General features: G+C 33.9%; 2 protein-coding genes across 6 annotated transcripts; one reads left to right on the top strand and one right to left on the bottom strand.

Annotated features, from left to right (window-relative positions):
* Positions 1–294: 294 nt before the first annotated feature.
* LOC136350843 (sodium-dependent nutrient amino acid transporter 1-like) lies at positions 295–17,779 on the bottom strand. Of its 5 annotated transcripts, none has more exons than XM_066302941.1 (12): positions 14,304–17,463; positions 14,163–14,246; positions 12,771–13,053; positions 12,477–12,720; positions 5,805–6,075; positions 5,517–5,620; positions 3,414–3,603; positions 3,153–3,329; positions 2,979–3,078; positions 777–953; positions 617–717; positions 295–541 (listed from the first exon to the last, which is right to left on the bottom strand). In XM_066302941.1, exons 1-12 carry the CDS (start codon positions 14,310–14,312, stop codon positions 386–388), a joined length of 1,896 nt encoding a protein of 631 aa, XP_066159038.1. In that variant the 5' UTR covers positions 14,313–17,463; the 3' UTR covers positions 295–385. The 5 variants fall into 5 exon arrangements, with proteins under 5 accessions (XP_066159038.1, XP_066159040.1, XP_066159039.1 ...); XM_066302943.1 differs by adding an exon at positions 13,911–14,084 and having other exon boundaries at positions 14,163–17,460; XM_066302942.1 differs by lacking the exons at positions 14,163–14,246; positions 14,304–17,463 and adding an exon at positions 13,154–13,275.
* A 5,592-nt stretch (positions 17,780–23,371) lies between these two features.
* Positions 23,372–26,148, top strand: LOC136338898 (G patch domain-containing protein 4). The gene is made up of 4 exons (XM_066281690.1): positions 23,372–23,646; positions 24,431–24,588; positions 24,774–25,023; positions 25,078–26,148. Exons 1-4 carry the CDS (start codon positions 23,601–23,603, stop codon positions 25,860–25,862), a joined length of 1,239 nt encoding a protein of 412 aa, XP_066137787.1. The 5' UTR covers positions 23,372–23,600; the 3' UTR covers positions 25,863–26,148.
* The last annotated feature ends 38 nt before the right edge of the window (positions 26,149–26,186 follow it).

The raw sequence follows: 26,186 nt of genomic DNA, 5'->3' as shown, positions 1-26,186 counted from the left end.
GATGTTAAAGGGCTCTAGTGACAAATCTAGGAGAGGGAAGATTTGAACGAACAAAAAGCACATGAGTCCCATCCTTATCACTATAAACATGAAGTTTAATCTTATCCAACATTGTATTAGTTTTCGTTCATTTCATTGAAATTTTGAAAAAAATATAGATTTTGGAGGAAATACATATGTTGTGCGAAAAGAAAGAGATATCGTGAATATGGGTGGCACTCTATGAGATCTGTTTAATAACCACGATCACATGCATAAAATGAAGGAACTAACGGTAAAAATAAAACAAGTTAATTGAAATGAAACCTTTTATAATAGGAACTAAAAATACAACAATTTGATTATAAATTTTCAATATAACAGTGAAAACTTTAGACTTTTCCCTCTACTTTCCAATGAGTATGAATAACTTGTCAGCAATTCTCCCCCTAAGTTTGAGTACTCGGTCTGCGTTTTGTAGCATTTTAAATTCATGCCACTTGCAGTTTAGCTTTAGATCTTTGGGACCCCAATCCGTGTGTTTGAACATTTTAATCACTGCCTAAACCACATAAAGACGATTAAGATATTAACGATTAAAGAACTATTTTATCGAAATGAGCATTATCAAAATCACCTGTTTTGCAGAGCCTAAATGCCTGGTTCTTCGATAGAAATCAACCAAAAACCATAGCAAAGGCTGAATTACTCCAAACCCCAGTAAAGCCCAACCCCAAGCTGAAATTAATTTAATATAGTCGCAGATGTAATTATTCTATAACCTTCAGTGAGTATACCTATGATGTTGCTTGGGTATTCCTTGTTCTCGTATTGCAAAGGTTCATAGTTAATCAAAAAATATGAAAGGACGAAAATGAGTACAACAGGTATGATGATGCACCAGCAAAACCTCCAGTAGAAACCTGGTTTTCGTTTTGTCATGAATTCAATGTCTTGGCAGATATTTTCTAAACCTAAAATATCAAATACAAATAACTACAACACGAATGATAATCATATTTTTTAGTTAAATAAGCTTAAAATAGTGAAGGACTAATTAAACAGTGTTTTATTATATATTATTATTATTATTATTATTATTATTATTATTATTATAGAGGATGTTCGCAAATACCATGTATATAAAGAAGAAAATAATTTTTAGCTTACTTAATGACTAAAAAAATATAAACATAAATTCGCAAATTATTGGTTACCTATGTACAGTGTTCAAATTTCCCATATTTTTCAGTTTTTTTGTAGCTCTCGCAATTTTTAAAATATTTAATGAAAAATTGGGGTGAAGTTTACGTCGTAAAACTTGTATAATTGGATGTGCCAAATGGTTTTGACAACCTACAGAGTGTTATTCTTTCAGGGGTCATGTCCCGTTTTCTCCGCTTAAAATTTATCGCGATACACTGTTAGTAAATTTTTAAACATAAAATTATTTTTTATTTTGTTTAGAAACTTTTTGATCTCTTGAAGTTTTTATATCTGCGTCGGTTATCAAGAAAAAAATTCTGTAATTCGCCCCTGAAAATTAAGTTTATTATGGGTAAACAATTATTTATTACATAACTGTATAGGTAAACGCAAATGCTATAAATAAATCCTATTTTTTTAAATTTTGAAAGTTTAATTGGAACTACCTCTTAAAAGTTAAAACTGGAAATATAAAAATTTAAAAATGTATCAATTTTGAACACCTTATAGATGAATAACGAAACATTTGCCAATTTATATTTACATGAACTTTTAGTCATGAAATAAGCTAAAAAAATTACTTCTTTTTGTATATGCGTGATATTTAGCAACATCCTGAATGTGTATATGTGTTTTTGTACAGTGTGCGGCAAAAATATGGGACAAATTCATTTGAGATACAGACAAGACTTTTTAAAAAGCACACTCAGACCGGATTCCTTTATGTTTGTCCACGCATCTTTTAAAGCAAAAACTACTTATAGGATGCTCCAATTAAAATTTGCACCTCATGAACCATCCTATTTCGTCCCAATTTTGTAAAATGCTAAAATATTTGTAAAATATGAATAGATCAAACATGAAAAAAAAAACATGGTTACATAGAAAATGGAAGCACCTTCAAAATGACGTGTAACTCGTCCCCTCCTACTATTTAAAGGTTTTGAAGGGGAGGTCTTTGAGTGCTTGTAGGATGTAGAAATTATTTCGAAATCAAAATAAAATTTGGTTTTCTTCAAATTAAAATGAATATATTAGAACGAATTAGAACGAAATCGGAGATTTTACGTGATGCAAATTTTAGTTGGGACACTCGATATGGAGGAAGCTAATTTTTTATTTCATATTGTGAACTTGCAGAGAATCTAAATACATCTGATGCTATACGTGTAAAGTGTTTATACAATAATGGAATTCAAAAATCGATCATTTATGGAACATCACAAAAATACAAATTTATATTTAAGGAAAAAACGGTTGCTCGTTATTGAGAAAAACAAGTAACAAGTGATGTTACATTATCTGAAATATTTGTAAGGTTTAAATCAACTCACTGATTCACTAATGAGTTATCACGTAGGCATTTTATCGCCATCTTAAAGCTCATCTACGTAATATGGTCTACTAAATCACTTTTGATCCAAGTTTCCATATGGAATACACCTTGTTCGGTCATAATTCACAATTATTGAGCCAATATAATAAACGTATCAAGAACATCTATGTATATTTTATAAAATCATTAACCGTCATTAAGTCTAATGTGAATTTTATAATGAATTTATGCAATTTTTATTAAATAATGGCTGTTTATGGGGTGGATCGTAGTTATATCAGTTTTACTCGAGAAACTTGAATCAATTGGAACATATTTTCCAATAATTTAGAAGCATATTTTTAAGATTTTAAAATTAAACAAGTATCGCTGTAATACGTAAATATTTGGAAGAATTTATGCAGGTATTTTGTAAACATTTTGTAGAAATATTTTACACGTTTTTCTTGTGACTCACCATACCACCATATAACAGATATAACCTCGAAGATATTCATAACATAAAAGATAAATGTCCCTCCGTAAAAATCTGCCATTGTAAATATCCATTGTCCACCCTAAAAACAAAAAAAAATTGTTAAAAATTTGTGGAATATCCAAGCTGTAGTTTAACATAAAATAATCTACTTACTGGGGTTACGTATACCAATCCTATAATAAACCCTCCTATGGCTGTTGCCAGTGATACGTGCCAAGTTTTTAATTTTGGAAAAAAGTCCATAATAACCGTAAAGGCACAAGCCTGTAAAGCGACTAAGCTTCCGACCCCCAAAACGAAGAGCATTACAAAAAAGAGAATTGAAAAAAGCTGAAAAAAGATAATATTAAAATTTCAGATTTTCAAAATCTAGTAAAATCCGGTAATGATCAAGTAAGACCCGGTTTTACTTACCCACGGAACTGCTTCAAATCTCGCAATAGCCTCAGGGTATGATATAAATGCTAAACCAGTACCTCCTGACTTTATCACTTCTGATACGTCTACTTTCATTTTACTCGCCAAGTTTCCTAAGATACCGAAAATGATTGTCCCAGCAAGTAATGACGTACCCGTATCTAAAGTTGTTACTACCATTGCATCCCTAAGAACAATAAATATTTTTACTCAAAGAACAGAGAGGAAAATGTATTATACACTGACTTTCAAAAAAACCGCAACACCAAGAAGAACGCATTGTATGTATTTGAAATTTTGGTATTATTTTAGACTGGTAAAGAGAAAAAAATTATAAAAATTTCAAGTTCGTATTTTAATGCGATATGAAGTTTTTCTTTACTTTTTTATCTGCGCCGATCGTTCTTTTTGCAAATTTTTTTACAGGCGGATAACGATAAAGGTATTATTGTTAGTACTATATTGAATGTGTGGTAGTGCAAAATGCCTCGTGTACGCCAAAATGCAGTTTATCAGCAGTTAACTCCCTTTGAAAGAGGAAGAATTGTTGGTATGCATGAGGCAGGTTTACCTTTCCGCAAAATTGCACGTAGATTGGATCGAAACGCATCAACAGTGCTAAGAGCTTGGAGAGATTGGTCTAACGAAGGGTCAGTAAATCGTCATCGTGGTAGTGGCCGTCCAAAAATGACGAACCAACGCGAAGACCAGAGACTTCGTCGTTCAGCGACAGGCGCCCCGTTTGAAACAATTCCGTCTCTTGGTGCTAACTGGGTAGCCACCCTAAATCGAAGGGTCTCCCTTAGTACGATGTATCGCAGAATTCGAAGTTTTGGACTAAATTCATATCGTCCTATGCGTCAGCATTCATTATCACGAAACCACAGTGTAGCCCGAATAGAGTGGTGTCGTCTGAGAGTGTAATAGGTGGATGAGTGGAGAAGAATCATGTTCAGTGGTGAGAGCCGATTTTGTTTATGGCGATCTGATGGACGGTTACGTGTTAGAAGGGGCAGAGGAGAGCGATTAAATTTGGACTTTTTGGAAAGGCGTCATTCTGGTTTAACACCAGGTGTCATGATTTGGGGTACCATCCAGTATGGTAGTCGGTCTCCTTTTGTTTTCATTTATGATAGATTAAATGCTCAGAGGTACATTAATAGTTTCTTAGAACCGGTTTTTGTATCATACATGCACGACCATCCTGGAAGCATATTTCAACAGGATAATGCGCGACCACATGTAGCCAACGATACTTTGAGGTATTTGGAAGTTGAAAATTTAGATACTTTGCCTTGGCCAGCTCGGTCTCCAGATTTGTCCCCAATAGAGCATGTATGGGATATAATGGGTCGGAGACTTCAACGTTTAGCTCGCCCTCCAGAGACCATAGATGAACTCCGCGAGCAGGTGCAGATTGCCTGGGATACAATACCACAGGAAGATATTGACAATTTAATTTTAAGCATGCCACGTCGCTTACAGGAATGTATTAATTTAAGAGGAGATACCACTCATATTTAAATTATTATTACATTTTTTCACTTATTCACAATAATTTTCTTTTGATATTTTGATCGTTTTTAACTATTACCCGACCCAACGTAATGTCAGAATTTCAAACGTGTACGATGTGTTCTTCTTGGTGTTGCGGTTTTTTTGAAAGTCAGTGTATTTAAAAAGCATATGGGAAGACGATTAAAACCTATTACGACTTGAATCATTTGAGCTCTGCGTTTAATTAAACTGAGAACTTTTAAGACTGGATTCGATCCTATTAAATCCCGTCAGTTTAGTTCATTTTGAGCCAATGAAACGTTTTTTTTTTTGAGGAGGGAACGCGACCCCGAGGATAAAAAATTTTGGCGGAAGACGATACTGGTGCCCATGCAATTAGCCTGTGTGGGGTTTCACCCACTAAAAAACAGCCAATTAAACGTAGGTAGATATCTACAATTTCAACTACAAATACGTTGGCCCTGCAAGAAGTTAACGCAGCAACGCCATCTGTCACGACCTTTTTACTGCACGTATACCAAATCTTGTTATTGCGTATTTAATGCCTTAGTTAATTAAAATTGTTATTTTGTCTTCACTGACCTGTATACATTATGCCTGAAGCCATTATAGGAAGCATACATTGAGACGGATCCGAAGCCTATATTTAGTGAAAAGAAGCATTGAGTCATGGCGTTGTACCACACCTAAAATATTACAATTATTGCTGTATTGTTCACTTATAGAGCAAAGAAAAATTTTATTCTACTTACGTAGTTCATTCTTTTTCGAAGTTGTTGAAATAATAAATAATATCTAACTATAAAACTAACACACTACATTGTTAGAAGAATTTAAAACTGTTTGTAAATTGAAGATTTAATTATTCACCTTGGCATCAAGTAATTTGGCCCAGTCAGGTGTAATAAAGTATAATATTCCATTGCCAGATCCCTCCAATGTTACAGCTCTAATCAGTAAAGCAAATAATACTACATATGGAAATATAGCCAGGAAGTATGATGCTTTACCGGAACTATGAACACCTCTTGCACATATAGAAAATGTCACGATCCAAGACGCTAACAAACATAATGTTAATTGCCAATCTGGGGCTCCTATGCCATCAGCTATGTCTACTGACTCTTTTAAAACATCAATTCTAGAAAAGGAGGGATATCAAGGAATTTTGATAATACTCCAATTTTTTAGCTAGTTATTTAAGTTTTTTTCAAATATGGTTGAAAATCACATATCGATGGCAGTTGGCAACAATTTTGTCAATCTGGTTCAATCACGTGTCCTGAATTCTCTTGAAAACGGTTTAAAAAACAGTCGCATATGACGTTTTCTCAGATAGAAATTATGACATTTTCACCCCATTTCAAGAAGGGAAAACGATTTTAATTAAATCTGTACCTTAAAATAAAGAAGTACTGGTTCAAATTTTTGTACAAGTATGTATAAATATAGAGTGTCCTACTGAAAAGTTCACCCTAAAAAAATTTTGCTTTTTTTTCTTAACGTCAAATTACATCAGCTTTGATATTGAAAAGGATATCTTTCGATGGAAAAATAGTTTTTTAATTGTCATGTATAACAAATATTTCAAACACTCTATATACACCTCCTTCACTTCCTCAAACTTGAAAATCTTGTGTCTGTAGGGAAAGAAAGACTCTTGCGCAAACGTACAATATGGCCCTGTATGAAATTGCCAAGAAGAGAAATTTTCTTATTTTTCATTTTACGAGAAAAAATTATCTTTAATGAAAGTTTTTACTGGTTCTAAATCGGTTGAAACAGGTCTCATCGTATCAATTTTGTCTGTCGTTGTAGAGAAATGTCGAAAAATGGGTCCATATAGTTGAAAATTTTTTTAAGTCCTAAACTTAATTCTCGTTTTCATGAGTTACATAACTTCTAGGACCATCTAAGTTATTTTATGGTCATGTGCATTTCATCCGATCTTTTGTCTAATCATAATATATATATATATATATATATATATATATGTCGGGGTAGCATTAGGAATATTCTCCATCATTGATAATTTTGATTGTTTTATTAAGCAAATTGATAGTAAGGCAAGGCTAACGAATTCACCACTACTCGACCGCAACCTTTCCCTTCTTTTCAATTACTGCCTTCCTCACAGTTCCCATTTCCCGTGGTCCTCTTGACTTAAGGGATGGTACCTGTTGGTCCTGGTTTTCCCACGGACCGAAACTGCACACATGGCCCTTAATTGGGTCGGTAATAGTGACCTCGTTCGACAGTGCTTTATCTCCACGATAAACCTGTCAACCTGCTCTTCAGCCTTATTGCTAACTCAAATTTTACATTTAAAACTTAAGAACTAATAAATCTCCGACATATATTTATATATACAGGGTTATTCACGCTATACGGCTCGGAATATTGTGGCCAAAATACGAGGTTTTCTAAAAATTTTTCTTTTGGGTTATATGGGGATCTATTATGGCTACTTTTTAAAATTATTTTCATATTATACAGGGTGTCCCAAAAGTGCTAAAAGTATCAAAGTTGTGTTTTTTTTAATGGAACCCCTTGTATATTGTTGCATTTTTGGATTCTACGATCAAAATAAATGTGTGTTTTAATAAGGTTTACAATACCTAGCACTTACGGTTTTTGAAATAATTTAAATTTTGTAAAAATTTGGCCTAATTTTCATGTTTTAACCACTTAAGCAGTATTTAAGTTATGTAAGCGTAATTTACAATGTAGTGTAATAATGGATCATACTTTATACCCTAATCATGAAAAACTTGCCAGCTTATACAGGGTGTGCAAAAATTAAAACTATTCAAATGAGGACTTTAAGTGGCTATAACTGGATTAATTTAAATGCAATGCCATATTTTTTAACTTACCAGGATATGTAGTTTTTAAATACCCATCGAATGGTACTAGGATGTTCATAGCTAAGTCTTCGCGTTTTTGCAGAATGCACTAAATAATGGCTCCTTGCGCCATTTGGCGTCTTTTAGTTCAAAGTTCTAAATCACATATCAAGTATAACATAAAACGGAAACAAAATATTTATTACAGATGTTCGAAATGTCGACCGTCCATTTCCAAACACTTACAAATTCTTTTTTCAAAACCACCGCTAATTCTGGACAACATTTGCGGAGTAATAGTTTCAAACGCGTCTCTTATACGTGTTTTCATATCCTGTGGAGTTGTTGGAGGCGTATTGTAGACAATTCCTTTTATGTATTAATCGGTAAAAACTAAAATGATCTTGACATTAGAGAGGATTTTTAGAGTAATAGAGAGTTTATGGGATTCGGGGTAGCTTAAATACCCAATCAGGGGATCGGTACCCATTAACAGGGTCAATCCACAGTTGGTAACTTTTTAAATCCTTAAACCGTATCTTGAGACAAAGGCAAAAATTGAGAATTTACTGGGAATTGCAGCTGTAAAGATTTTGACCAAATATGGATGAATTTAGACCTTTGTCTTGATAAGGATAAAAGAGTGAAAGTTCCTTTATGCAGGGCAACCCTTACAGGAAGAAAATGGGTTCCCAACATATGGTCATCACGGACATGATCGGACGGATTGCATAGGCATAGGCGTAGCCTGAGGGTACATTACACACTCTAGAAAAAAAGTACCTTTGCAGACTAAACTAAAAAATAAACTAAATTAACTATCTGATATTTTGAAATATCATAGGCAACTAGATACATTGGAACTTTGAACTAAAAGACGCCAAATGGCGCAAGGAGCCATTATTTAGTGCATTCTGCAAAAACGCGAAGACTTAGCTATGAACATCCTAGTACCATTCGATGGGTATTTAAAAACTACATATCCTGGTAAGTTAAAAAATATGGCATTGCATTTAAATTAATCCAGTTATAGCCACTTAAAGTCCTCATTTGAATAGTTTTAATTTTTGCACACCCTGTATAAGCTGGCAAGTTTTTCATGATTGGGATATAAAGTATGATCCATTATTACACTACACTGTAAATTACGCTTACATAACTTAAATACTGCTTAAGTGGTTAAAACATGAAAATTAGGCCAAATTTTTACAAAATTTAAATTATTTCAAAAACCGTAAGTGCTAGGTATTGTAAACCTTATTAAAACACACATTTATTTTGATCGTAGAATCCAAAAATGCAACAATATACAAGGGGTTCCATTAAAAAAAACACAACTTTGATACTTTTAGCACTTTTGGGACACCCTGTATAATATGAAAATAATTTTAAAAAGTAGCCATAATAGATCCCCATATAACCCAAAAGAAAAATTTTTAGAAAACCTCGTATTTTGGCCACAATATTCCGAGCCGTATAGCGTGAATAACCCTGTATACAGGGTGTTACAAATTAGTAGGCCAATCCGCTAACCACAGATTCTTTGAGCAAAAATAAGTCGACTTTCCTTATGCGATTTTTTTCTTTGGCGTTTTATACTCATTATACAGAGTGTTAAAGTTATTAAAAAATTAATTTATTGGGTTAATAACTTCGGTACTTATCGTATTTTAATGAAATTTTGCAGTGATGCACAGTTTGATGAGGCGTTCTTTTCCTATAATTTAGGCAAAAAAAATTTTAACAGGAGAAGGGAAATTGGGGATCATGGACACGTCCCCCTCAAACTTTGTTTGCACGCGCCAATGGTGAACGTGTTTAATTTTTTAAACTAATTATTCTTTTATCTTAATTTTTTCATTCTTTTAAAATTTTGATTTACCGCTTACTTTAGAAGATATTCCAGCATATGGCCTCTCAATACATGGTAATGTGGTGGAGCACCATCCAACTGAAACCACATATTCGTTTAAATATCTCGGCAGGAATAGTTGACAATTTTCTCTTAGGTCCGGTTTTCATGCCTTCGCGATTAAATGCTGAACAATTTCTATTTTTTTTAAGAAATTCATTTAAAGATTTACTAGATGATTTGCCCTTAAATGTGCGTCAAAATATGTGGTTTCAGTTGGATGGTGCTCCACCACATTACCATATATTGAGAGGCCATATGCTGGAATATCTTCTAAAGTAAGCGGTAAATCAAAATTTTACAAGAATGAAAAAATTAAGATAAAAGAATATTTAGTTTAAAAAATTAAACACGTTCACCATTGGCGCGTGCAAACAAAGTTTGAGGGGGACGTGTCCGTGATCCCCAATTTCCCTTCTCGGGTTTAAATTTTTTTTATCTACATTATAGGTAAAGAACGCCTCATCAAACTGTGCATAAAAACAAAATTTCATTAAAATACGATAAGAAGTACCGAAGTTATTAACCAAATAAATTATTTTTTTAATTACTCTAACACTCTGTATAGTGAGTATAAAACTCCAAAGAAAAAAGTCACATAAGGAAAGTCGACTTATTTTCGTTCAAAGAATCTGTGGTTAGCGGAATGGCCTACTAATTTGTAACACCCTGTATATATATGCAAGGGCGCTTGGTACCATGGACAAATGGAGTCCATAAGGATCCAGGGAGAAAAAACTAGAAGGAGAGGAATAAAATAAAACTGTTCTTAGCCATTGAAATTATCATTCTTTCTCATAAATATTTATGAACAGTTATGTTGCAAGTCTGATCAATGTAAATTGGTTTTATAGTGCAATGCAAGTAGTTCGCTGAAGACGTATGCAGGGTGTCAATTTGAAAACTTACCACCCTGTTATTTTAAACCGAGATAGTTTTTTTTAATCTGCCGGAATACGTCGCTTTTGTTATTGAATGGGAATAACTGCTATGTAGAATTCACTACGCCTCTCCCCCCGAAACAACCCTCTCAAAAATCTTAAATGATAAAAAAGTTTAAGTAACACATCATTTTAAAGGGTTTTTCATTCTTCACAATTTGGTACCTCAGTTACAATATTTAACTGTTGTATTATCAAGTGAGGTGTCTTTGATCATTCAAAATTCATTTTTCTTTTAGTGTTTCTATAGAGTTAAAACCAGAACTTTTTTAATCAAATATGTCTTACGATTAAAAAATTGTTGTAATAAACTTCTCCGTGGCTGTTTTAATTATGAGACAAACAATTTTTCTTATTATTGGCCTTTAAAAAAACACACATTTAAAATTTGAATTTCCACTTTTAACACTTTTAGTTTATTAAATGTTCCAAATTTTCTCCATTATTTTCCGAATTAGAATAATAAAGCCTACTTTGAAACGCTTCTCTGACATTTTACATATCGCTTTTGGAACAGTCCTGCTTGCCTTATTTTGTAAACAACCAATTTTGTAAATCCTCATAAAAAATAATCTAATGACGTTAAGTCTGGTGATCTCACAAGCTGTTCAATTGGTCCCCTTCTACCAATCCACTTGTCGGAAAGTCGGTCGTTTAATTTTACTAAGCTGTGCGTTTAAAATGGTGGTGAATGAATGTAATAATTTTTCTATTTCTGATTCCCTCTTTACTCTTAAATTATTGTAATAAAAACTTAGTAAACAAAAGTCGTGATTATGGTTGCCATAAACATGAAAATTCATTTTTCGATATTTCTCGGTAATGAAAAGGAAAATTGAGACAGTGAGAACTGATTCAACCGTTTTGAAACGAGCAAAAACCTTTATGGAAAGTATATTTCTCATTACAATTTTCTTTCTTTGGCATCTCCATTTAAGGACATAACGTACAAGGCGTTATTTAGATACATAGTTAAACTTGAAGGAAGTGATTATTGAGGTGATTGTAAGACGAATAATTTATATAAACGTAGGTTCAATAATACTTCATTTTCAAGGGACAAGTTTGTTAAAACTAAACTTAAACGAATTGTACATATATTTTTTTTAATAAAAACGCATTTAACAATAAGGGAATGACAAATATCAACAAAATCAGCTAAAGAATTCATATTCTTTCAAAAAAACTATTTTTTTAAAGTTTGATACCATGTATCTTGAAAACGCCGCACCTATGTTTATATAAACTTTTTATCTTAAAACCACTCAAAGAATCAAATCTTGAAACTTGGCCGTGTACTGAAATAACTTCCTGTATATACAATTTAGCTAATTCATCAGCGTACAGTCCTCACATATCTAGCACTCAAAAATACAAGTTTATTTTTGATTGTTTTCAAAAAACAGATATTTGGAAATTATTCATAGACAATTTGAATGTCCGATATTTGCACGCTTCGACTGCTTCAGCGTGTCAATATACGCCCATGCATTTCGTCTTATTCAGTGACGCGCAGCTAACATATTTTACTCTCAGAAATACACGTAGATGTTTAGTAATTTTCAAGGCAAAAAAGTCATAGATGAGAAATATTTCTTGACAATATAGGAAACAACCATCAAAAAATGTATTTTTCTGAAATCCTTAGAATATTGCTTAGTTACCAACTCAAAAATGACATGGAAAGAGCCTCAGTTATGGTATACTTTCATTTCTCACGAGTTGCACGTGCAATGGTAAGGAAATAAACATATTTCCCACAGCTTCGTCATCGAATATTCATAACAACTAGCGTATTTTTTGAAGAGAAGTGATGAAAATGGCAAACTAACTACCTCCCTACCTAAAATATAGTTCTGCTGAACTGATTTCTGTTTCTCCGGAACCCCCATTTTCATTAGAGTTTGAGGATATGCAGGTAACATTGCCATCCTTCACCCAACTAACATTCGCCCATTCTGGTTTACACGAAGCCCAAGGAAGTTCAGAATTAAAAGAGTTTATTAAATAGAAAAGCGTTAACGCCATTAACGAACAGTAATAAGTCGCCACACATATCGTGCCTATCAACTGACCGAATCCGACCCCTATAATTTCGAAATGCTGAAAATGTACATATTTAATGGCAAAATCTTACCTTTGAGCGCAGGCGCCAAATTTTCAAACATCTTCACATTTCCTCTGCTAACGAATTGGCCTAAACAAGCTTCTAAATAATACATTGGTCGACCCATGAGTAATAGAACCAAGATGTACGGTATTAGAAAGGCCCCTCCTCCATTCTCATAAGCCACAAATGGAAATCTCCATATATTACCCAGCCCGACGTTCATGGCTATGCAAGACATTAGAAATTCTATAGGTTTATCCCATGATGCTCTGTCTGGATTTGTTTCATCTGTTGGTTCAGAATTGGGTTCCTTCAAACATAAATAAATAATTGCAAAAATAAGGGGTTGTATAGTATACATAAGTAAATAAAACATAAGGCATACTAATTTGTCCTCATTTGAATCTTACATGTCGTCGTTCAATAGTCCAGCAGATAATTCTTACGAGTGTGTAAAACATTGAAAATATTTTTATCGCACCCAATCGTTGACTAAACGTCGATACACGTCGAGCAAGTGAGGTAAAATATCACTTTCCGAACTTGTTAGATAAAAAGCTACGCACAGATGGAGCATCACGACTTAATACCACACGAGTGCTACTCTCAAGTAATGCGTGCATGCGATAAAGCGAAGAAAAAATTCATTTTTGTTAATTCATTGTATTTTTTATCCCTAAATTGTGCCTTGGAATTATCTCGAAATATTTATTATTTTATGACAATTTTATACAATATATATATAACTTTCTCAAATATTTGAATTTGAATAGGAAAAATTTAATTAACCATACAAAACGTATAATCTGATTAAGCTTATTTTCAGGGAATTAATTCAAAGGCAATGACGAAAAAGTGGGAATTTTTGAATGACAATAATGAGATCTAGGTCACTAAAATAGAAAAACAAATAAACCCACATTAATATTAGAAAAATAGTTATTTATCGAACAAGAACCAAAAGCGATAGTTTTACTGCACGCGGATTGTAGTTGACCGAACGACCCAATCAGGTCAATTAAAAAGTGGCGTGCATTAATACATAAAAAAAACTAACTGACCCGAGTCAGAGTCGGGTAAACTTTTCCATTTATTAATTTTCTATATGATCCATGACCGTGAGCAAAAAATTACGTACATAACTCGCGACGAATTTTCTTAACTTACTCGCGTGTTTGCCTCGCTCGCCTGAAGCTCCGACGCGATATTTCATAATCGTGCGTTATTTTCTTCACTCGTGACGTAAATGAGTATTACCGCAAGCATATCGATGTTAATAATTGCTTGATTGCTACTTCTGTTTGAACACTTTTGTCAGCTTTCAGGAATTTCATATTCATCCTGTATTTAATGGAAGATAACATTAGGAAGTGTGAACCATTCGTTAATTGGGAAAACAACGATAAATATTCTGCTCACCTGATTCGCTTGGTCTTCTACCGCTTTGCTCTCATCAGATTGTTCCCCAACATATTCGATGGCTTTATTGGGGGGCCCATTTTCCTGATAATGTATTCGTTAGTGTGCCGAAAGCAGTGTTTTTATCGCTTCAATACATACAGTAGCCATAGTATTTTCCTGCAGAGTACTATACTATAACAGTACGTGTGGAAGAACTAGAATACTAAACATAATTCACTCTGAAGAACACTGGAGAAACATGGGCCAAAATAAATTTGAACTAATTTCGGAAATTCAAATTATTACCTTGGTTAAACAAGTATGAATACAGAGTCGAATTAGCGATATCGTTAAAAATCTAAAATTTATACATATGCCTAGACAGTATCATATGGGTTTATTAGCCCGTTAAGTATCGGTTTTTCAAACTCCTGGTAATTTTGCCAAGAAGATCTTTTCTATGGAAATGGAAAAATTGACATAATGCTTTATTGAATTCATATAGCTGCTAACCCTACCAGGAGTTCGCTTGTTGTGTCTGTAGGATTCGTCAGTCCTTAGCAGACCTAACGATCCAATTTTCAAACGATTCTCTGTTCATTAGTTCTGGATTTGTTAGTCTCGTAAATATTTTCCACTCTCTTGCAATTAATTAACTAATTCACAGCAAAATCTTATATACGAGGGGCCCAATTGAAAACTTGCTACATCTATATCAGCATTTAAAATGTTTATAAATTTTTCACTGGAGCTTATAGCTTCATCTCCTGAGTCTTACGTTTAATACCTTAAAATTAGTACTTAATATAATGAATAATTAATTAAATTAATTATTTAACTTTTCATCGCCTTTGAAAATATTATTGAAGGGTTTAAAGATTTTTCTTAAATGGTAAGAGGTAGGAGTGGTAAGATTTCCAACGTAAGCCTTATTTAAATAAAAAGTAAGTTTCGTCAACTGAGTAACGCCAATATTCATCCTCAAATCCACAAGCCAATGTTTGGAGCAAAGAATGGCTTAAATTGACCCTTCTACAAGCAAAACTTTCAATTTAAGCCATGCTTCGGCTTGACAGCGATTTAAGTAAAGTTTACGCAAATAGCCCTCAATGATACAAATATTCGATATTTGGGCAAACCCTGGACATAGGAGATTAACATATGAACTAGTTTTTTATTTCTTGCGTCTGTACGGATTATCTAATTGGAAAAGTTTTACATGGAAGTCATCGCACTCAAGACCGGCCATCATTGTCTAATTTTTTCATTCTTCTCATTAGAGCAATTTTGGTTCCAAACGCCTTCAAATTTCAAAAATTTTAATGGCCCGCGTAACTGTTCAAAACTACGACTGGTCAGATTACTTGTTTGATTAAACTTTAATATGTATGTAAGTAGTTGTTGAATTTATTTATTTTTACTTTTTTTGGTACATTTAAATAAAAGGTTAAATGAAAAAAAAAGAGAAAACTCACTTGACATGGGGTTTTTATTCTTATGTTGTAAGAGACTGTGTGTGTTTAATTCTGACCATTTTTGGCCTCGAACGGTTATGCGGAATATTTAAATTTTTGAAATTTGAAAGCATTTTAAACCAAAACGGCTCTAATTAGGGAATAGACAAAATTGCGGAATAATGGCCGGTCTCGAATACTATGACCTCCATGTAATTTTTTCTCAATTGTATAATCCGTGCAAGCGCAAAAAATAAACACTGATTTCCCATGTTAATCTGCTATGTTCAGGTAAAACCTGGACACTCGGATGTCATATAACGGAAAGTTCTCTAAAAATTTCAATTAGCCATGAAATTGGAAAACAATTCTACATGAAAGTTTTCTTCAATTCCTTGGAAAATGTAAAAAATAGTTTTAAAGTCGCAGTTTGTGAAACTGCAGAATAAGGTCATTGCCTTGTCTAAAAATCAGTGGCGATCACCAGAATGAGAAATTACACAGCCGTTTTCGTAGCATATGGAGATATTATATTCTCTTCATCCATACAGGTGGAAATCTAAATATAATTTTTGCAAAAAAGGTAGTCGCTCCAGATTCCTGGATTCGTTCGATAGTTTAGGCATAATTTATTCTTGGAAATTTTAGATTAAAAAGTAATTTCAAAGTTTTCAGAACTCAAAAGGATCCCATTCCTCAGTCCTTCTCTGTGGTATGTGCCGATTTTATTATAGACCTGTTTACGTTGTATAAATATGATTCATTTGGTAAATATCATTTATACAAATATACCCTTATAAAAGCCGGTATTCAGCTATCTGCATATTATTATATTATACCATGCACCTATTTGTTTGAAGGTATTATTCTATTCGACCGTAATAAACGCGATAAGGTTAGATTATTATTCCAGAAACTTACGAAATAAAGAAAGCGCTGAAATAAAAGTATACCGGCCATAAATACTTAAATCAAATATCATTCTTTTGCGACCAACCCGCAATCTTACTATTGTGAGTTGAGAAATTGCCTTAATACTCTGTCTTAATTTCGTCATTTTATGTATTCAATTCCTTTTTTTCTACCTGATAACTTGACGGATAAATCTTATCTCAATCTGCCTCAGGACTTCATCTGCCCTCACATTGTGAATATCGTTTAAAACGAAGATCACACCCCAAAGAATCATATATTTTTTCAACAGGATGACGCTCTGTCACACTATGCAGTTCCGGTACGTAACTTTTCGAATCAACATACATCCCTAACACTTGATAGGTAGAAGAGGTTTCATTAAATGGCACCTGAGATCGCCTGATGTAACACCATTGGCCTTTTTCTTATGGGGCCATTTAAAAATTGTTGTTTACAAAACGAAATCTACCTCTTTAGAAGATTTTCCATACCGAATAGTAATAACATGTGGTTAAATAACTCCCGAAATGCTACAAAACGTTCGGAAAGACATTGAACAAAGACTTTATTATTGTATGGAAATAAATGGATTGCACTTTGATAATTTAATTTATACAATATTTTATGTATATAATGAAACATTTTTTTTAAATATATTTCAACGGTGTTTTAAAACGATTTTTTTACGATATTTAAAGGCGGAGAAAAAAAATTTAGCATACTTGTAAAGAGAATTGAAATACCTTTGATTTGATGTGCCATTTGACCCCCCGAGCCATTTAAGATTCATGAAGGAGTTGCCACCCCGTTCAGGAAAATGATTCTACACCTACGAATGTATAATCTAAAAATGTCACCCTTAAAAGTAAAATTAACGTGTCTCGGGATTTTCCGAAAAAAAAGTTCCATTCGACATATTTCAGGTGAACTGGGAAGTCTTAAAAACTGACCCTTAGGGTAAATTTATCAATGTCCTGATTACTATAAAAATATTTACAAAAAATCTGAATTTACCCAAAGTTTGATGCACACATATATGTATTGAATTCATTCTCATTTAAGGAGTTTTGGATTTGTCTAACCAAACTAATATAGTATAATAAAATGAAGTATCCTACACAAGCTAATGACTCCAACTTACTCAGCAGTGGTAACAGGAGTGGAAGTAGAAATAACTGACGAAATGTTCCATGATCGACCAAAAAAATGGAGCTGCAAGTGAGATATTGCAAGCGGATTATATCATAGGAAAGGGGAATGCCCACGCTTAAGCTTCGTCTGATTACCGGCGACTAGGGAACCTATGAAAAACTTATGGCTAAACGTCATATATTTTGCTTCAATCGGTCCTACCGCATTACGGAAAAGAAGCCCCCTAACCCTATCCCTGCCCCATGTAGCAAATGCTCCAAGTATGACCACACTACGGAAAAATGTCCGAACGGGGTAAAATGCAACAAGTGCATGGGACCCCACAACACCCATCAATGCAAGTCACCATTGCCACCGAAATATGCAGCCTGCGGATCTGAGGAACATGCAGCGTGGAGTACCAAATGCCTCAGCAGACCCACGGCACCAATCCAAAACATACCGAATGTAAGAATTAAATGCGCTAACAAAACCATATCCCAACTTCCACTAACAAAAACTTCCAATAATCGAATTCACGTCCCAATATCAACGCACGATTTCATAATTAACAAATACAAAAACAGCATCAATAAAAACAATAATGTAAACCGAGAAGAACTACTCAAAAAATTGAGACATCGTTTCATTGAGGATTTGAAGATCGATACAACAGTAGTTTTTTTCGGGAACCATATGTACATACTTATGTTCGACCTAATTAATCCCAATTTACCCTCCCCAACTGATCCCATCAGCCACATCAGACAGACAACAACGAATATATAACAACAATGACTCGTACATAAACTAATTTACTCCAACATCAACGGACTACACCAAAAGAAACACACACTATACAATTACATCGAACAAAATGACATTGACGGTTGCCTATTAGTTAAAACTAAAACTAAAATTGACCAAATAATAAAGTATCGCGACTGTACACACATTACTAAACATGGCTACCAAAGGACCAATGCCAGGGGAGGGACGATCGCACTCTGTAGGTCAGCACTTATGATGGGCAAGGCAAACCCTCCTGCACTAAATAATAACTTAAATGAGTGCATTCACTTCACACTTCCCTTTTCAGCCGGAAAAGTTCATATATTCGTGGTCTACATTCATCCTTCCTCTGACATCGAATCTAACGTCTTTACCAAGGCCAGTTTATACAAGCATGCTATAATCGTGGGAGACTTTAACATCAATCGAGGGAAAAACAGCAACTCAAGAACTTCCTTGAGAACTCCGACTTCGAACGACGACACACTGCACCTACCTTCCTTATGCCACAAAACCCTAACTCCACGCCTGACATTCTACTACACACGAAGAACCTTAGAGACAACGTTAATAGCATAAACCTAACAAATAAACTAAGATCAGACCATCTGACTATCACATTCAAAATTGACCTAAACCAGATGCGACGCACACCACAAACACCATAGGCCACAAACAATAAACTAAACCTAAACAGGACTAACATAGAGCAAGTGAAGAATTACATGGACAACTACATCTTAGCACAATCGGAACCCCTTACTATTGACCAACTTCAAGCGCAAATATCACTGGCAGTGCAGAAATTTACACCCGTACTAAAAAGATCCTATTACGCACATACTCTACCCAAATTCATATTGAAGCTTATAAAACACAAAAGAGAACTATACAGACTATACACGTGCACGCAAGACAATGACCTTAAAATAAATATTAACAGCCTCAACAGGAACATCAAAATACTAATATACCAATACAGACAGAGCAAATGGATAGAGACTTGTTAGGAAATTGAAAAAGACCAAGGAAAGACATATCGGAGAAAAATTTAAAAAAATTCAAAATACAAAAAAAACAATCCTACGATGGAAATCGTCAAAAACGGAAACGAACTCTTAACAGACAAAGACAAGGCTGACACATTTGCCAGACACTATCGGAAGTCTTTCAGTACTTCGACTAACCCCAATTTTGACATCAACCTAAACTTCATAAACGAATGGTACAAGGACTTTTTCAGCAACAACACCGACAGTATACAAGCAATCACAAAAACAGAAAACGACGAAGCATTAGCCCACATTAAAAACAGTGCACCGGAAAAAGACAATATTAAAAGCAAAACTTTACAAAATCTAACATCAACCACACACGAACAAATACTACAATCAATTAACAACTGCCTCACACACAACTACATCCCTAAAACTTGGAAAAACGGAATTATCATCCCTATCCCGAAAAACGGACTGCACAACACATTGGTGGAAAACTACAGACCAATAACCTTACTCCCGGTGCTGGGAAAACTTACGGAACATATACTGAGAAACAAAATTCAAAGCGACATTCAACAACACATACCAATCTATCAATTTGGCTTTAAACAGAAAAATTCAACCATCCACCTCCTATTCACTTTAATAAACAATATACAGACAACACACCTAGTAAAAACAGCTAGGCTGTTTATGAACATAAACAAGGCATTCGATAGTGTTTGGCATAAGGGACTCCTCTATAAACTATACAAACTACAAATACATAAACACATGCTTTTCATATTGAGGAACTGGGTAGAAAACAGACAACTTCAAACCAGAATTGACAGCACCCTCTCGTTCCCCTTTTCCCCTGAACAAGACCTTCCTCAAGGAACACCCCTGTTGCTACTTCTATACAATTTATATTGCCATGACATACAGTCAGTCATAAAAGTATTCGTACACCCATTAAATTTCCCAAAAAACAAAGAAATACTAATGTAAAAAAAGAAAGAGCTACATATGAGATACCCTAAATGTATTTATTTTCAATAATTAAAATAAAAATTAAAAAATCAATGCGACAAAAAATAAATTAAAATGTACTTTTAAGTGATCACGAAAGTATTCGTACAGTGCGTCCCATTGGTTATTTTTCGGGTTTTACAAAAAAACTAGCGATAATAATTTTTTTCTATTGTTGTTACAGTAGTTTCTACGATATTAAAATTGTTGAATACACATTTGAAGCATTTAGTAAAAATGGGGCGTAAAGGACAAGAGTGTTCTCAAGATATTCGAAATTTAATTATTAAACTCCATAAAGAAAGAAAATCCTATTCCGAAATTAGTAAAATCGTTAATAGAAGTCGATCTACGATACAGTATATTGTGAACTACAAAGAATCAGGAAATGTGTATAAAAAGCCAAGATCTGAAAGAAAAAGAGTTTTAAATTTATGCGAAGAGCGTTTTCTTATTCAAAAAATCAGAAAAAACCCGAAGACAAGTGCTCCAATTTTGGCTAGTGAACTATCAAATATGAGTGGTAAAAATGTACATCCAGAAAATGTCCGAAGGGTTCTACGATCAGCAGGATTTCACGGAAGAATGCCCAGAAAGAAACCGTTTATTTTTAACGCTAATCGGCAGAAGCGATTCGCTTTCGCGAATAAATATAAAGACGAGAACGAAAGTTTTTGGAAAAGGATTCTATATACCGACGAAAGCAAGTTTAACTTGTATGGATCAGATGGGAAAGGTAAAATTTGAGCTCAGAAAAACACACCATTGGAGGCCAAGAATCTATGTTCTACCATTAAGCACGGCGGTGGCAGCGTTATGGTTTGGGGAGGAATGTTAGCGGCTGGAGTTGGAAGTTTGGCATTTATTGAAGGCAAAATGGATCAGTATCAATATATGAACATTTTGCGTTATAATATACCATTATGTGTATAAAAACTGGGACTTCAAAATTGGATTTTACAACAGGACAATGATCCAAAACACACTGCTCATAACGTAAAGATGTGGTTAGCCTACAATGTGCCGAAACTTCTTGATCATCCACCTCAGTTGCCTGATTTAAACCCCATTGAACATCTTTGAGATGAACTGGAAAGAAAAATTCGACATCCTGATGTTCGAAAAAAAAAATACAAGTCAAGAAACATTAAAAATAGTTTTACAAGAACAATGGGACAAAATTACACCCGAAATCACTGTAAATTTAGTAAATTCAATGCCTAGAAGGCTAAATGCTGTAATTTTAGCCGGAGGAGGACCTACAAAATATTAGTTCATTACCCAAAACCCAAAAAATAACCAATGGGACGCGCTGTACGAATACTTTCGTGATCACTTAAAAGTACATTTTAATTTATTTTTTGTCGCATTGATTTTTTAATTTTTATTTTAATTATTGAAAATAAATACATTTAGGGTATCTCATATGTAGCTTTTTTTCTTTTTTTTACATTAGTATTTCTTTGTTTTTTGGGAAATTTAATGGGTGTACGAATACTTTTATGACTGACTGTATACAACCACAACTCACATAACATACATGAAATAGACAGATTAGCATACATATTACTATACGCGGACGACACTGTCCTGACTGTACATCATTCAAATACACATACCGCCATATGAAAATTTCAAGACCTAGTCAACACTACAACTCAATGGTTCTACAAATAGAGACTCACTCCAAATCCCAACAAGAACCAATTAATCCTATTCAATCACCACATAAAAATCACCTCCCCGGCGATTATAATGGATGGACACACGACTAGGCCATCTAACACAATAAAGTACCTTGGTATAAAAATCGACAACAAATTAAAATTTACTAGACACACACGAAACGCTAGAGTTGAGACATTGAAAAGAGCCAAACACTTTCAGACTTTAACGTACAAAAACGAAGCCATATGCACTAAGACGGCCACGCATATCTACAAAGCCATGTGCAGACCTGTATTGGACTATGGAAACATTGTCTTAGCAAATGCAACCACAAAGACCAGACAATACATACAAACATCCTAACAAATAGCTCTACAAACAATAACGAAGATCAGACATCCAAACAACCCTTTACACAACCCACCGACACAACTACTGTACGACAGAACCAATTTGAGTTGAATAACAGAAAAGTACAAAACTCTATAGTTAAAGTTTAAAGACCAAAGGGATAAATGGGAAAAACTGGAACCCCTCTGCCTGACAAGACTCATCCAGGACTCACGGTACTCACACCCAAAACAGACACTACTTGAATACTTCAATAACTTACAATAGGAATTACGTACAGGTATTCTCTTTCCTTTTACATGCCAAAATAATATTGTTTTCTGTTTTGATTGAATGGAAGCAAAGAGGGACCATTGTAATATAGGGTAATGTATCAGACTATATATTACAACTAAAAACCAATAGAAAAACAATACAACCTAGACATGCTTAACAATACAAACAAGATAATCTCGCCTCCTTTTTCCTGCATCCAAACTGTTAGAGCATTTCCAAATCTAAAATCATTTCCTCCTAATCCATAATTAATTTTATGTTAATGTTGTTCAAATAATGACTAGGTTAAGTTGATAATACTCTAAACAAGGGCAGAAAGACCTAACGGTCGATAGCCTATTTTCTAGGAAATAAAGATTATTATTATTGTTATTAAAATGAAGTAAAATACTATTGAAGTTATTACATATGAAGTAGTAAAATACATAAAGTTCCTTCATGATTTTACATCTTAGACTTTAAAATCGTCACTGTTCGCTAGTAGAAATTATAATAAATTATATGACATGGCGGCACTACTTGCGACGTTGCCTTATTAACACTCTTGGCGACTACCGTAATAACCTTCTGATTGAATGTCTAAACTTAATAACCTAGGAAAATAAAGAACTCGTTTTTTGTTGGTTTCTAACTTCATGTATGTACTGTTTCTCCTTCACATTCCTACTCTCTGTTAATGTCTCTGATTTATGTCAGAATTTTTGTTTTTTTTTAATACCTGTTCCCATTAAGTACCTACATTTTGCCATTTTTTATACTTGATCGTCTTAATGAAACTTTAAACCATAATATTTAACACATTTGTTAATTATTAAAAAACGATTCGTCGAAGTTGGAAAAGTTAAAATTCCAGAGAAATGAATTTTGCAAAGAAGCAGCTGGAAAAGTATGGTTGGACTGAAGGTAAAGTTGTGCAAAATATTGTAAAAAAAAAAATCTAACCCACGCACATAGTCAAATACTGAAATATTTTCTGTGTATTTGATTGTTTTAACACAGATAGGTTTTCTCAATTTGTCATTGCATTAAGTTTACAAATTTTCTCTTTATATAATGCAAAGGTTGGTTTTGAGAGGGTTTCATCACCATTCCTATGTTCCTCACTTACAGTATTCTAACATGGTCACATAAGTGGTACTTATGCAAATACTACCTTACAATCTCAATCATGGTACATACAAATTTGAACTATTTCTTCCCCTGTGGCCCCTTATCAATACGTTGGGTTATCTGTATATCTGTCCTGCCTAATATTGTTAGGTTAGATCTGTTTACTCTTTATTAATTTGCAGCTGGTATATCAAGCATTACAGTAATTAATGCTATAATTTTGTTGCTAAGCAACCTAGCTGGACCTTAATTGCATCAAATAGTCCTATTGGATTTTCAAGAAATATTAATAAATTACCCTTCCATTAGATCTATACTTTGAAAAATTGCAGTTTTTTCTACAACTATTTTGTTACTTAAAAAAAAACATTATTTCCTTTAATTGACAGAAAAAGTGATCTAAATAATACAGAACAGACTTTAAATTGTCACCTTTGTTGTCTAGGCAGGTCAATAACTAACTCCGTTTTTGTTTTCTCTTCTTTAAAGAGGTATTTTTCTAAACTTTAAAATTATATCAATAATAACACAACTATTTTCCAAGATTAGAGCTTTTCTCATCTCTTTATCTCTCCAGGAAAGGGTTTGGGGCGAAATGAAGATGGAATTTCAAAGGCTATTAAACCAAAACTTAAATTTGACAATTTTGGATTAGGACATGACATTGGAGCCGAATTTACAAATAACTGGTGGGAGCGAGTCTATAATACAACTGCTAACAATCTCAAAATCAAGGTAAATCCTTACTATGTAGGCATTTGAAAACTTACTTCCTAGAATGTTGTGTTGGATATAGAAAATCCAAGTACCATTACTTTCTTTTAAACCAGAACTGGTAACTAACAGTGATTAAAATCATTATGCCTTATATTAAAATAGCATCGTGAATCCTCTCAATTTAATACATTGCAATATTTCAGGTAGAGGGAGACGGTGTCAAGATGAGCTTTAAAGACAGTGTGGAAATCACCACAAAACCTTATTCCACACTCGCCTTAAAAAAAGACGTCAATTTAGAATATGGTTCATTTGTGAAAACCTCCAAACTCACTGCACAGGGGACTCAAACATATTCAGTACCAATATTAGAAACGGAACCGCTCAAGCCGTATCGCGGACTTACTGATGAAGAACTATTTGCAGCTTGTGGTGGAAGGACGTGTCATAAAGGTAATGAGCACCCTTACATGCTGATCCTCAAAATGGTTTGTTAATGTGGTTTAGGGTCCCGCCATGGCATATATCAACGAGGAAAGCTGTCAAGACTGGAAAAGCAAGAGAAACTACTCCTGCGAAAAATGAAAAAGGTGTCACTACATGATGAAGGTTGTAGTAAAGCAGAAAAGAAATTATGCAAATTGAAAAAACAAAAAGAGAGCTGTGAAGAAAAATTTACTCCTCTGCCAGAGTGTGATAGTGTTCCTCAGTCATCATCATCGCTAAAAAAGAAGCACAAGAAGCGCAAGAGTGTCTCGTTCAATGAGACTGTTACAAAAATATACACTGCAGATCCCGAAGCAAACTTTGATAGCGAAGTCGGATCTCTTAGAGATGAAAATTCAAATGACGCAAATAACGCAAACAGTGGTTCAGACGAGGGCATTGAGCAAGACCTGGAAAATAATAACGATCTCGATCTAGATAATCAAAGAGTGTTCGAAGAAGCGAGACTGAATTTTCATGATCTTTCTAAAGCGGAGAGGAAAAAATTAAAGAAGAAAAGAAAATTCGAGAATAAATTGACTCCAGAAATAGAAACGGCTTTGAAACCACATGCATCGGGAAATGAAGTTATGCAAGAAGATAAGGAGAGCGGTTCCAAGAAACGCAAGTATCGCGAAGACCACGAGGAACTGAACTCCAAGCGCAATCCAAGAGAAAGCCCTGAACGTTTAAAACGGAAAAGAAATAAGAAGAAAAAGCACAAGCAGAAGAAGGAAGAAGCAAAGATGATAAGTTCAATTTCAAAATCCCTTGAGGGATTTTGTCGTATTTCTGAAAGTGAATGAACTTTTTTTGAGCCTATGAATGGCACTTTAGTATAATTAATTAAAATAGATTTATACGTATATTCTTGTTTTAGTTTCCTTATGCTGTATTTGAATTTAGAGTTGCGTTTGATACGGTTTTTCAAAGTAAGAGTACGTTTTCTTATGAAATACTTATGTCGGGTAGAATGCTAGACCCTGTAAGTAATTTGTTTATAGAAAAGTGTATTAATATAGTATAATTTCTGTGTATTGCATGGTTGATTCTCTATCTTATATAACAGAAAGTAAAAAAGTGTTACAATACTGTGTGATTTTCATTTTCTGTACAGGGTGGTCCAAATA

This window comes from Euwallacea fornicatus, chromosome 4 (assembly GCF_040115645.1).
Source record: "Euwallacea fornicatus isolate EFF26 chromosome 4, ASM4011564v1, whole genome shotgun sequence".
Taxonomy (NCBI): Eukaryota; Metazoa; Arthropoda; class Insecta; order Coleoptera; family Curculionidae; genus Euwallacea; species Euwallacea fornicatus.
This window is presented reverse-complemented; position numbering and strand designations above follow the sequence as displayed.

Bases quoted from the DNA above. Each gene is read 5' to 3' on its own strand.
- LOC136338898 (XM_066281690.1), top strand. From the start codon at position 23,601: ATGAATTTTGCAAAGAAGCAGCTGGAAAAGTATGGTTGGACTGAAG. The intron at 23,647-24,430 runs GTAAAGTTGTGC...TTATCTCTCCAG, and splicing joins AAAGTATGGTTGGACTGAAG to GAAAGGGTTTGGGGCGAAAT. The intron at 24,589-24,773 runs GTAAATCCTTAC...GCAATATTTCAG, and splicing joins CTAACAATCTCAAAATCAAG to GTAGAGGGAGACGGTGTCAA.
- LOC136350843 (XM_066302941.1), bottom strand. The intron at 13,054-14,162 runs GTGAGCAGAATA...TTATGTTTGAAG, and splicing joins TAGAAGACCAAGCGAATCAG to GAACCCAATTCTGAACCAAC. The intron at 3,604-5,516 runs GTCAGTGAAGAC...TATTGTTCTTAG, and splicing joins TTCAGGCATAATGTATACAG to GGATGCAATGGTAGTAACAA.